General features: G+C 56.3%; 1 protein-coding gene across 12 annotated transcripts in view; it reads right to left on the bottom strand.

Annotated features, from left to right (window-relative positions):
• Positions 1-12,065, bottom strand: part of Grip2 (glutamate receptor interacting protein 2) — a 29,872-nt gene extending 17,807 nt beyond the window's left edge. For 11 of the 12 annotated variants that reach the window (XM_010637905.2, XM_010637906.2, XM_010637908.2 and 8 more), the window contains exon 1: positions 11,894-12,065. In XM_010637905.2, the coding sequence (XP_010636207.1) occupies positions 11,894-11,948 (55 nt within the window). In that variant the 5' untranslated portion in view covers positions 11,949-12,065. Of the gene's footprint in view, positions 1-7,070; positions 7,165-11,893 lie in introns of those variants that run through there. The other variant, XM_010637907.3, reaches the window with a different exon arrangement.
• Between the last annotated feature and the right edge of the window lie 1,563 nt (positions 12,066-13,628).

Here is a 13,628-nt window from a genome sequence, read left to right as displayed (position 1 = left end):
GTGGCTCTGTGGGTGCCCACAGCACCCCAGATGTCACAGCTGATCAGCAGTCAAATGCCAGACACACACAGGGCAGCTGAAATGACCCCATTGTACAGATGAAGAAGCCAAGGCCCAGACAGGACACCCTGTGCCCATGCCACACAGCTGGACTTTGCACGATCTCAGTGAGACCCAGGTTTGCTACCCCTGTGCAGGCCTGTGTCTGCACGTCTGCCGTGATGGGAAGTTTACACACACACACACACACACACACACACACACACACACACACGCAGGTGCCAATTTGCTGTGAGGCTGTGCTGCACCAGCGTCCTGAGCAGACCCCGAACTTTGCAGTATATGAGCCATGTCCTCCAGCACTCAGGGTGGCTAGAGGGGCAGCCTGCTGCCCCAGCCCAGCTGGGAGAGGTGCTTTGCACCCCACAACCCATAGCCCACTTTGCCCCCACATTTCCCAAATCGCTCTCTCTGGGATGTGTCTAGTCTGCAGTGAAATCTGTCTTTTGGGGTTATTCAAGTTACCAGGAAGTTTTTCATTTTTTTCAAATATCAGAAAAGTACAGCCAAGCCTGCCATCCCAGCACTCCCTGATGCCTGGTACCTGATTCCTGGTACCAAAAAAGAAAAGAAAAAAGAAACTAAACACGATTTCAGATATGGTCACCCCAGGGTCCAGGACCCCCGAGTACCCTAATCCACAGACACTCGAGTCCTCACACAGCATGGCACTGTGTAGCAGTACCCACGTGGCCCTCCTATTACCCAGCGTACTACAAACGAAGTGGGTGCATGTTATACTGTGCCTCTGCAGGGACAGCAAGGAACCAGGTCTGCACAGGTTTGGTGAGGGTGCAGTTCTTTTTCAGACAGTTTTGATGCAATTGGTTAAACCTGCAGTTATGGTTGCTCACTGCCCCCAGAGGGTGTATGTAGGCTTATTCCAACACAAGCTGTTTTATGTAGGGTCCCATAGCTCTGGTGGATTTTGGGTTAGGTGGATCCTGTGATCTAGACCAAAGACCAGCATAACAAGGTTCCCAAAACGTTGCCTCTGGCAGCAGCACCCACATGGCTGCAAACTGGTCAGAAACATAAATGTTGGGCCCCACTGAGAACCTGCTAGTTGGAGCATTTGGGTGGGGTCCACCAATCTGTAAGCAAGTGTTTTCTCTGCTTTTACAATTTAGACGCAGGATTAATGTGCACTCTGTGGTATGCATTTCATCTCTGACCACCCCACAGCCAGGCTTTGGAGCAGCTCAGCTCCCCAACAATTCTCCCCGCTGCCTGTTCACATCCACCTCTCCCATCCTTGGATCCCGGCCAACACTAATCTGTTTTGGCCCCATGATCTCTCCATTTTTCCAGAGTGGTGTATGGACAGTCACAGAGTACATCGTTGGCTTTTGAGTCTCGTTGGTTCTATTGTCCCCATGGTGGATGATTCTGAACCAGGCACGACAAACATTTCTACATGAGATTTTTTTTTTTTTGCTCAGGAAAGGGAACAGAGAGTTGGGAGGAAAAGATGTGGCTAACGTGGCAACTGTCCCCATGGTGGATGATTCTGAACCAGGCAAGACAAACATTTCTACATGAGATTTTTTTTTTTTGCTCAGGAAAGGGAACAGAGAGTTGGGAGGAAAAGATGTGGCTAACGTGGCAAGAGACTCCAGACAGTTCTGCAGGGACAGTTAGAGGGAGATATGGGTATGGATGAGGTAGGACATGAGCTGGGTGGCTGATGGCTGTGTATTTACCACAAGCTTATCGAAGCTATGTACTTGAGGAAGCTAGGTCTTGTGACCTTATTACATGTACCATGTGCCCCTTAGCCTCCAGACCTTTCCTCAACCCAGAAACAAAAGGCTGAGACCCTGATTGGCTTAGACTGCACCAATCAGTGAAACAGTTATTTTTAGAAACCAGCTTATCCCTATGAGTCCTGTGGTCCTCTGACCTTTGGAAATTCAGTTGAATTCCCCTGCCTTGTACTGCATCTTGTTCCCGGGCAGCTGTTCCTTGCATTCTTGACTTTATAAATACAACCTTTGCTTGACAGTACTTTCTTTTCTGCAAGGTCCTGACTTTCCTTTTCTCTGCTGGGGGTTTCAGCTCTGAGCCAGTCTCACCTCACTTCCTCATTCTTCACCAGAGTGGACACGAGAAATCCAGAGATTCCCAGGGGGAGACGGGAGGTCTTTGAGGGGACAGGAGGTCATTGAGAACCCGAGCTCCTCAAAGACCACCAACCCGATGCAATAGTTCCTCTTCTTCCCACTAGGCTGGGTTTGCTTGGTTGTTTTTTGTTTTGAGACAGGGTCTTGCTATATAGCCCAGGCTGGCCTCAAACTCACTATATAGGTCAGTCTGGCCTTGAACTGGCAGTGATTCTCCTACCTCAGCCTCCTGAGTAGTGGGATAACAGGTATGCACCACCATGCCCAGCTTTCAGCTTGGGTGTTTTGTGCTGTTTCACTAGCAAAAGTCTTGGACCTCTTTCATTAAATATTTTCCTGGGCATTTGAAGCATATTAATGCTATTGTAAACTGCACTGTTTTCAAATGTTACTTCCTACTTATTTGCTGTGGATGTTTAAAAATACAGTCAATTTTATACTCTAAATTTTTAAATCCATGTACTCATTCTAGTAGTTACTCTGTAAATTTAAATTTTTTTCTGTATATGTGATCATGTCATCCATGAAAATGACAGTTTTATTTCTCACTTTTGAAATATTATACCTCTTTTCATACTTTTTATGTAACTTTCTTGCTTGTTTCACTGGCCACAGCCTGAGGACCAAGGTGAGGGAATGGGTACAGCCTGGCCTGTGTTGCCCTCACTCTCCCATGAGCACTCTGCACCCACAAAGTGGTTCCACCAAGCAGGCCCCACATCTGCCCATCTGTCCATCATACCAGGATAGTTTCTAAACCTCCACACAGCAAGATAGTCACCAGCACCCCAGCCTCCCAGCACAGACACAGGGAGCACCTGTGACAACAGAAGGATCAATTTCAGACACAGATAAATGTCCCTTAGGGCAGTGATGTCACCCCAAGAGAAGCTATGCCCTGCAGCTTGGGCAGGGCTCTGGTAAGGGAGGGAGCTTTGGCTGGGTAAGGGGTGGGGCTTGGCACTGTGAACCCCACCTTCACTCTGCCCTAAGCTGCTAAACCACTAATAGTACCACAGGAAAGCCCAAATGGTGTCTGGACCCCTGGGGCTGTCCTGGCTCGGTCTCCTCCAGGCCATGTTCACATCAGCACCCATTGGATGTGAGTGATACCCCACTAGGCAGAGTCCTTTCATGACAGCCCCCAGGATGACTTCTTGAGTCCCAGATGATCCCCAAGAACTAAGATCAAAGCCCATGCGCGCCTGCATGACTGTCACAGCGGCCTCAAAGTGGAAGCTGCAGTCACAGTGTCCCATCCTGCAAAGCAGCCCCTGCCACCAGATTCTCCCAGTCTGGAGATCAGCAAGTTGGGCCAGCCCCAGGATCCCTGTGGAGGGATCAGGGTCATCTCTAAGGAAGGGCAAGGAAACTGAAGCCCAAGCTCACCCCAGCCAGGTTGGGGAACCCCAGGGAGTGAGAGAGTACTGGGGACCCCTGAACCCTGATCACAACAATGAGAGAATAGAGTCCAGGCCAGACTCAGGGGATGGCAGGGTCGAGCTATCACCAGGCCAGGTGCTGGCTGCCAGGGGGATGGTGCCTCTGCAGGTTCACATCCCTGCCTCCAGAGTTTTCTTCCAGCTTCTGGAGCAGGAAATGTCTGGGCATCCAAGATCCCAAAGTGTGCCCACTTTTAAGAGAGTCCCTGGGTGGGAAAACTAAGGCATCACTCAGCCCAAACACCAAGCAGTGTCATAACCACTTGCTGGCTGTGGGACTGGCATCTCCAACCCTGTCTGTAGCACGGGGGTGCCCTCCCTGAGGGCAGCTGGCGGGGACATTGGGGTGATTATTTATAGAAACCATGGGACTTGCCCCCCTCCACCCAAGCCCTGCATACTCTCTCATGCTCATTCCCGTTTGTTCTGGGACCTAGTAATTATATGGTTAGAGATAAGGGCTTTTCAAAAACATCTTTCCCATCAATTTTCCGCTGGAAACGTGCATAAAAACAGATATTTTTATCTTTTTTTTTTTCCTGTCTCCTTCCAGCAACTGGCAATTAGAGCTTTGCCTTCATCCACATCCTGCAAGAACTCACTTGGGGGAAAATCAGCTTCCACAGCTGGGTGGCATGGGCTGGATACAGGAGCAAGGAAGGGAGAACACAGCCTGTGCAAATCTCGGGCCCTTCTGCCTCCCTCTGGCCCAGTGGGTGGATGGGGTTCTCTGCCATTTCATTTCTCCCAGCATTGTTGCCAATTTGCCTTTGTGATTGCCCTTTCTCCGGGTCTCCAGAGAGCTATTGAGCTCTGACAAAGGGAAAAGGAAGTCAGCGGCTGCCAGGCAGCTGTGCCAGGGTGCCGCCTAGACAAGGGCAGGAGTGGGCACTGCCTAAGCCTGGCTCCATGGCTGTATGGAGGGGCATTGAGGACAAAGGGGCCCCAACAGGATGAGTACCCACAGGCTTCCTAGATAGCTGTCATCAGCAAGGCCACCCGAGTGCCAGCCATGGCCCCATGCCTGTGATTCCAGGGCAGGGACTGAGCCGAAGCATCTGAGCTCATGGCTGGACTGGACAGTCTGACCAGATCCATCCTGGTGGTCAGGGAGCAAAGGGAGACAGTTGCTTCTCTCCCAGCTTCAGGTTTAGCCCTGAAAAGTGGATTGCTGGATGCGCTGTGGTGCCAGATGTGTGGGGGCTGTGGCCCCTCCATCCCCATGCAAAGGGTTTCTCTAGCCTCCACCACTTCCATACCTTGTGATAAGCATAAGACCTGTGCCGTGTGCTTTGAAGGTGCAATCTCATTGACTCCTCTCACTGCCTTTGAAGCAGTGGACTCATTCCCATTTTGCAGGTGGAGAAACTGGGCACAGAGGAGTAACACCAAGGTAAGGTCAGACTGCCGTAGATCCAAGCCTTGGTGTAAGAGCTTTGAGATTATTAGCACTTTATCCTTATAGTCATCCTAAATGGTGGAGGCCACCATCATCCCCATTTTACAGACAAGGAAACTAAGGCATAGAAGGGTCAAGGCTCAGGGGCACCCAGTGCTTTGGTGGCAGAGCCAGGATTCAGCCTTGGGATGTGTGGCTTCCCACAAGGTCCCCTGCCTGCCTCCTGCCCAGGACAGAGCAGAGGGACCTCCCTGTGGCAGTGGAGCTCTCAGTCTGGCAACCCCACTACCCTGGGCATCTCCCTGCAACACCACTCTCTGCCCATGGCACTGGGACAGGGATGTGTGGAAGGCCAAAGCAGCCTCTGTGGGTTGACACTGTGACAGTACATTCTTTGGGGCCAGAGAGCCACACAAATGGTCCTGCCTGTCCCTGTGTTACAGACAGAAGACTGTGAACCAGAGAGGGGAGTGGCAGGTGGGACCCCTGGCCCCAGCCCCCACTGGCTGCTCCACACCCTAGCTCTCCCTCCAGGTGGGCAGGCAGTGGCTCCATGGGGAATCCTGGCCCCACAGGGACAGCAGGGTGCTATGAACCCCCCTGGAGGGCTCCCTGCTCCAGGATCTGTGGACGGGGCCACAGCCTGTTCTTCCCGCTGCTCCTGGACCCTCACAGGTGCAGGTCCCTTCTGCTTCTTGTATCCAAGTTGGGGAAGGGGACACTGGCTGGCACCAAAGTACCCAGAAGCCTGGTTTTAGTTCAGTTCCCATTCTCAGCAGAGGACAGAAGCAGGGAGGAGTTGCTCACAGCTGGGGGACAGGAAGGGCAGAGCTCTACAGACAGCCATGGCCTTAAGCTACAGGCCACAGCCCCACAGGAGGCCAGGGACCCCATTGCAGATACTATGCACTCAGCAGTACCCTTCAGGGTGGTGGAGGTGAGAGGGGTCCCAGGAGGGAGGGTGTGGGCTGAGGGACCTCAGCAGTGTCTGAGCAGGGTGACCATACTGCACAGCTATCCCACAGACTGGCCTGACTCCATATGGGATCCAGAGAGGTCCCATGACCAGGCCAGGCAGCCAACCCAGGGTCTTGGTGATGGTAACCGAACACCTGGATCCCACTCTCTCTGAAGCTCCAGCTGACGTCGGCTGAGGCAGGTGTGATCACCAGGCTCTGGGACCTAGAGAGGAGGTCAGGTGGGGCCACTTGGAGTCCAGAAAGTTATCAAAGAGAGAAGATGCCAGTGAGGTCCAGAGAGGCCTTGTGTGCCGGCTCGGGAGCTGGGGTCGAATCTGGGTCTCAGCAAGCTCCCCATGTGGGTGTGGGTAAAGGCCAGGAGGCAGGGAGGACCTGTTTGTGGCCCAAGCCGGGTTGGGCGTGGCTCTTGGCACCAACCCTTCATGTACTCTGGGCTGGAAGGAACGGGTACCCAGGCTAGGAAGGCAATGCTTGTTTGGGGGCTGGGCTGTCCCAGCCTGCTGTGTGACCTCAGACAAGACGCCTGATAGCCAGTGCCTGTCTCCCAGCTGCAAAATCAGAAGAATAATGTACCCAACTTTGGGTGTCATGAGGATTGGGTGACTGCCCTGGGTCCGGCTGGGTCCTGTCTCTGTTTTCACAGTTTCCCTGGGCCCTGACATCCACTCAGCCTATCTTCCCCAGACTCAGTTTCTCCTCCTGGGACTGGCTATGCAGGGGGTGGAAGTGCCAGGAGGAGCGGGACCTGGGTGTGAGGGCAGAGTGACTTCCCATGGGTCAGGCTGAGGCCTGAGAGACAGAGGACAGAGCAGCCAACCGGCCCTCCCTGCACCTGTGTGTCCCAGTACTCCCCTGGGGCACATGCAGAGCCCCCGAGAGCCCTGAGTCCTGGAGACACTCAGTCTCCCTGCCCTGCACCTACAGAGCCTTTGACCTCCCCACCCCTGACAGGACAGCCCCAGCCACCCCACCCCATCTCTGGGCAGCAGTTCCAGGACCAAAGTGCCAGCTGTCATTGCTTGTCACTGCCCCTCTGCCCCTCTGCCTGTACCTGTGTATGACCTACCCTCTGCTCCAGGGGTCTCGCCACGCAGCCCACACAGCATGCTGCTTTTTTTTGCTGCCCACCACGGTCAGCAGCCTGGCTGTCCCTGTCATCAGGGAGGGGTTGGGGGAGGGACACAGCTCCTGGGCGGGCTGCTCTCTGCTTAAAGGGGACTCGCCCTTTTCAGTGCTTGGGACAGGGGTGTGGATGCCCAGTGTAGTTGCAGTGTGGACAGGCAGTGAGGGTGCACAGTGTGGATGGCTCCTACAGACACTTGTCCGGCCCTGAGGCCCTTTGCAGTTGTCATATCAGAAAAGCACTATACAGACCTGGAGCACTGCTCAAACCTGGTGACTTAGAGCAGCCCAGGACCCAGCATGAAGCAGAGCACTGCTGAAGCCACAAGTCCCCATAGTCCCCCAAGGCCTGCCCCAGGACTCAGTTTCCCCTGTGAGCCGGGCCAGGCAGGGTGCTGGCAGCCTCTGAGGTCTTTTTGGTAAAGATCAAGGGTGCAGGGCAGAGGCCATGCCCACCTCCAGGCCTGACAGGCAGGAGCAGCTGGTCACCTCTAGTTTCAGCTGACAGCTGCCCCTCTGCTCAGATGGCCACAGCCCTGATCACTAATCTCAGGACACCCGGGACCCCTCCAGACACATGCCCCTGTTCTCCTGTCCCCATTCGCTAGCCAAGGGCCAGGGGTCACTTGGGTGTTGGGGAGAAAGGTGGTGATGGTGACACCAGGCTCTGCACAAGGTGTCAATGACCCATGCAGCAGCACAGTGCACCCATTGGCTTCAGCACAGAAGAAGATGACCCAGGAGATCCAGTCCACAGAGGAACCAGCAGGGAAGCATGCTACCCAGCACTGGGGACAGAGGCTTCTGGGTCCACTTCAGAACCCTGGGAGCCAGCTTAGGACACCGCTCAACATCCCCTGGCTAGCCCTGCATGCGGGGGCTTCCTCTCCAACTGGGGAGGTACTGGGCTCAGCTGGGGTACACGGAGCCACCCCTGTCCTGGCAAACAATCACCCACCAGACAGTGCATCTGACAGGCACTGGGAAGCTGCATCTTGCCCCTCCCTCACCTGGAATTTACCTTTGTAAGCGAGGAGCCAGGGAAAGGTCACAGAGGATTATGGGCTTTGTGCAGTGTTTCTGGGTCTGACAATTCTCAGCACCACAAGGCTCACTTTCATCTAATTTCACCCACATTATGGTCTGCTTTGGAATGAGGTGGGATCCACATCAGCATCTTGGCACAGAGAAGCAGCCTGCTCTGCCTGGGGCTTCTCAGCTCAGGGCTTTGGGTGCAGAGGGGCAGAGATATTCTGTCCTGGTTCCCCAGGGAGCAGCTCTGGAGCCGGAAGCACTGAAGGGCAGGGAGGAGCAGGAGGAAGGGAGGCCACAGCAAGGGTGTAGGGGGTCCATATGGGCAGGAGAGTTGGGGACCAAGATAGGCCAGGCAGGGATGTCAGCCAAGTGCAACCTAAGGCTCAGAATTAACAGAACCTTTGGGTGGTATAGACTAAGCAGGGCATGGTGGTGACATGTGGCGGTGGCAGAGGGTGCCAGATGAAGCCCCTTTCACTGCCCTGTTCCCTCTTCACTGCTCTCAAGCCCAGGCCATCAGCTGGCTGGGTCAAGATTGCACAGGCATGGGTGAGGGCCACAAGGTGACCCCCACCATCTGTCCATGTCCACGTCCCTCCCCTGACCTCAGTCCCCTCAGGTCTGGCCAGTTCCGGTCCCAGGTAGGGCCAGTCAAGGTCACAGCCCCAGGGAACCCAGGAGTGTGGCCAGCCTGCGCAGAGGAGGCTCAGGGACACCTCCGGCCACTGTGGACCCAAGAGGCCAAGAGCCCAGTGTCTCTGTTTCCCGACTTGTCCCCAGTAGCCCCACCTCCAGGACAGAGTCCGGGCCCTATGATACCTACAGCAGACCCAGCCCAGAGTTACAGACAGCGATGAGTCAGGCAGCCAGGTGAGCCCTGCTGCCATTGTCCCAGGGCCTGGCCAACCCTACGGGGGCTACTAAAGTGCAGATGGCAGACTGCTCCCATGGGGATGAGCAGAACTCTGAGGACAGGACAGGGGTGAGCGCAGCTATGGCCCTGCCCCAGCTCCCTCACCCACACAAAGATAGTGATTTTTCTTTGCTTTTGTTTCTGAGACAACATCTCACAATGTAGGACCAGGTTGCCTTGGAACTTACCATCCTCCTGCCTCAGCCTTTTGTGTGCTGGGATTAGCACAGGCCTCTCCCACCATACCTGGCTATCAGAGATTGTTTACCAAGTGCCCAGAACCTTTGGAAACTCAACTGGGTGTAGGGGCAGCAAGAGTCCAACAGACAGACCTGTGATCTGATGGGGCCGGGCAGGCACTGGTAGGCAGCCAGAAGAGCCCAGCAGAGGTTCCTGGAGGACATGGAGCAAGCGAGGTGTCTCAGGGCTGGCGGAGGATAGGACAGCACAGGGGCCGAGGACTTGAGGAAGAGAGAGGCCAGGTGCCTCAGGGTCAGGAGGCCTGGAATCCAGGTCCCTTCCTGCTCTGTCCCTCAGTTTCCCCCAGGCTGACCATCACAGTCCTGAGAGGGCCATGAGCACAATTGGGTAGAGTCCTAGCATGTCCTGGGGCATCCTTTTGATCAAAGGGGTCCCTGAAGTGTTGGGAAGAGAAGTTCTTTGTCTCTGTCTCTTCCTGGCACCCAAGTTCTGGTGTCCCTGAAACTCAGACTCAAACAGAGTCCAAACACTTCAAGGGCAGAGACCCCGAGAGGAAGTCGAGAGGGAGGTTGTGGGTATAGCTGGGGCACAGGAGAGGAACAGGGCCAAAGACAGAGGGACACACCGGCCCGCAGAGGCATAAGTCCCAGCCTGGTCCGCCTGCTGGCCTGGGTCTGGAAGAAGGGGCCCCAACCTCCCTGTGTGAGCTGCTGGGCAGCTGGGGGAGGGGCTGTACCTCCATGCCAGCCTGGACCCCAGCAGCCCTCTGGTTTCCTAAACCACTCGCTCGGGCTGGAACCTGGCCCCACATTGCCAGGGTCATGGGGCTGCTGCCATCTCATCTGCTAAGAGTGACCTGCACCTCGGCCAAGACACCATGGGCAGGCAGGGCTGAGACAGGCTGGCCCAATGGCAAATGGGAGGAGGGGAGCAGGGGCCCAGCCTCAACTCTGCCAAACCACCCAGGAGAGCCCAGGGCTCAAAGCAGCCAGGGAGCCCAGACTCTGTCTCTCCTTTCTCTGATGGGAAATCTTGGGGAGCTACTTCCTCTGGGACCTCAGTTTCCCCTAGTGTCACATGGGCAATCCAGCTCACAGTCCACATGTGTTCCAAGTATGAACAGCGCCATGCACAGAGGGCACCCAGTCAGCGCTCAGGGAGTAAAGAACCAGCTGGGGCTCTCCAGCCTGTTGCTATCGGGCAACTGGGGGTGGTCCCCGGGTCCCCGGGCCAGGACTCCGGTGGTGCAGGGAGGCTGAGAGACAGGGGCACTACAGGCACTGGGAGCCAGACCTGAGCCTGCTGTGGCCCCCAGTGTGGGAACAAGGCTGGGGGAAGGGGAGCACCCTGCAGGAGGCCTTCAGTGGGTGAGGGGTGCAGGGCAGACTCAGCTTGGGGGAGCAGGCCGGAGTCCCCTCTGTTGGGCTCCACACTGCGCCTTCCTGGAGCCCTCTCAGACTGCAGGTCAAACCAATGCCTCCCTGTACTCAAAGCTGCCTCTGTTCTCTCAGGCTCAGAACTTCCTGTGGCTCCCACTGTCCTGAGGCAGAGTCACAGCCTCACAAGCCCCTTCTCCTACGATGCCAGGTCTTTCTTCCCCACACCCACACACTGATTGCAGGTCTCCCTGGCCCTGGAGGGAGAGCTTCCAGGTCCCATGCATCAGCACATGCTGTTCTCCTTTTTGACCCAGAAAACTACTCATCCTTAGGGACCCCACCTTGACAGCCCCTCGCCTCTCAAGCAGTCACTGCTTCCTTTCTCTGGCACCAGAGGGACCCCCAAACCTTAAACCTCAGGAGGGGAGGTGGCTATGCAGCCTGGGACCCTGAAAGTAATCAGTGTACAGCGGAACTTGGGGTCTCACCCAGGAAAGATTAAACATGCAGTACAAGCCAAGGATAGGGGTCCCAGCATTGAAATGTTCATATTTTAAAAAGAAGACAGCAAAAGCCTCACTATGCAGACTACCCAGGCAGTGGGTTGCCAGCATGTCCCCTGCCCAGGGGCCACAGACCCAAGAAGTGCAGCTGCCTGTTCCCAGTGGGGACCCGGCCACTGAGGGGCTGCTCTGTGACCCCTGGCAAGTTGCTCTAGTTCTTTATGCCTTGGTTTCCTCCTGCACCATAAGGATAGGGCAGGGACAACCTCCAGTGTGTGGAGTGTGGAGTTGCACATTGTTAACAACTGCGCAGCTACTCCCTCTAGCCTGTGGTTATTCTTAGTTCACAGCCCGAAGCACAGAGCTTGCAAATCCTCCCTGCCCCTCACCTGGGCAGGTGGTGGGCACTGTGAGGTCTGGGGGTCCCAGCGCCCTCCCCCAGGCCACCCAGGCCCCACAGGAGTGGAAATGCGGGGACATGGGATGGAGAGACCAGGAAAGGGTCCCAGGAGAACAAGGACAGGCTGTGAGGACTGAAAAGACAGGACAGGAACCGAGAGGGAGAGGGAGAGCGAGAGAGGCAGGGAGGTGGTGGCCCAGACAAAGAGACAGAGAAGGACCGGGACAGGGTCAGAGGGGCGGTGACGGGTAGGTGGGTGCAGAGGGAGAGACAGGCAGAGGCCAGGGGACCCTGCCCGAGAATCTGGGATCTCACCAGCCCCGCCCACCCCTGTACCTTTGGGCCTCCGCCTGGCCACGCCCAGTCGCCACTTTAGCGACACCGCCAGCATTTTGCCTGCTTCCCGCGGGGCGATCCGGGTAGGGTCGGAAGGGGCCGCAGCAGCCTCCACACTGGCACAGGAGCTGGAGCCGGCTGCTGCACCCACAGCCCCGAGCCGCCTCCCCTCCTGCATCTTTCCCGCCCTCCCCTGTTGCTAAAATAGACCACCCTCCCTCCAGAGCCGGAGCCGGAGCCGTGTCTGCCATCCCTGCCCCGCTCCCGCTCCGCTCCGAGCATCTTCGGCCCTTGGCCCCAAGTCCGCTTCCCCGGAAAGTGCTCACCGCATTCTCCCTGCTGCGACCCTTGCACCTGCCTGCCTGAGTGCAGCCCCTTCCCCTCTGCCTGGGGTGCGCTCACCTTCAGCCACCCACCTGTACCTCGGGAAGGACCCAGTGTCCCCTCATGCCATCCCTTATCCCAGGACCAGGGGGCAGAAACCACCCCAACACTGACCGCTTCCTGTGCTAACACCTAGCGGGTGAAGTGGGGTCCTGTTACTGCAGAAACGGGCACAAGTTTTAGAGAGAATGGAAGCTAAAGCACGCGTTGGAGGCCAGGCTTTGGTTAGGGTTAGAGAAGCTGGGACAGGGAGGTCCAGCCTGAGCGGCCTGAGAGGGCTCTGACAAAGAGGATCCCAAAGACATGACCCATTTCCTGGGGCTCTGGAGGTCACAGATCACCAAGGCTCAGATGGCATCCTCCTGACCCAGGTGTCAGTCACATGGGGTCTGCTGGTGTCCAAGGTGATGAGGACCCTAGGCACGGTGACGGTGGTCCTGAGGGGCCATGAGCTCGGGCTGCCCTGCACTCTGCCTGAGGAGGAGGGCCTGAGGTTTGCTAAGCAAGGGCCAGCCCCAGCTCCACCTCATCACCCACTGGGCATCCCCGGGCCCAGGTGAGGGTCAAGGGTTTAGCAAAAGTCCCTGGCTGCTCAGAAGAAACAGACTAAGGTTTTCAAGCATCTCAGGTGATGGCCAGGTGATGAACGTGTCCTGTGGTCTCCAACGCAATGGCAGTAGTGCTAGTCTTGAATAGCAGAAACCATGGCCAGTGCCATGTGTTTCATAGTGGCTGGGACTGTCCATTTGTCCCCAAGGCCAGGCCTCAGCTGGACTCAGTGTGGCCTGAGCCACCCGAGCCTCTGCAGGCCCAGCCTCTACACCTGCCCCCTTTCATGAGGGCTGAGAGGAACATACGTGTGTTCAGTAACAGCTCAGCAAACTCACCTGGCACCCAGCAGCCCCTCTCTGACCTCCTGATCTCATTCCTGAGGTGGATAGGATAAGTGAGTTTCCCCCGGAGAGTCTGAGGAAGGACCCTGGCCCCTCTGCCTCAGACCCACCCTCCGCACCCCTGCAACAGGTGCCACACTGTCCAGGTCATGGCCGCCAAGAAGTCAGGCTGTGGGGGGAGACCAAGAGTGAGGGTGTCTGAGGGAAGTGGAGGCCTCCCTGCCTCAGCCTCCTGACAGCCTCCTCCTCCTCCCAGCCTTGCTGCTATCTATGAAGCACAGACCCTGCTGGGAAGCAGAGGCTCTGAAGACCACCAGGGACACTGGAGAGAGACATTAGGACTCCCGGCTTTTCCTGGGGATACAAAGACACAGGACTGAAAGTGGGAGACCACAGGCCCCCACTGGACAGCAGTGTCAGGGGAAGACCTAGATTCAAACCTAGCTCCCCGCCCACTG

The sequence above is a fragment of the Fukomys damarensis genome, unplaced genomic scaffold (genome assembly GCF_012274545.1).
Source record: "Fukomys damarensis isolate Sample0158 unplaced genomic scaffold, DMR_v1.0_HiC HiC_scaffold_37, whole genome shotgun sequence".
Classification (NCBI taxonomy): Eukaryota; Metazoa; Chordata; class Mammalia; order Rodentia; family Bathyergidae; genus Fukomys; species Fukomys damarensis.
The sequence above is the reverse complement of the archived record's forward strand: the minus strand, read 5'-3'. Positions and strand labels throughout refer to the sequence as shown.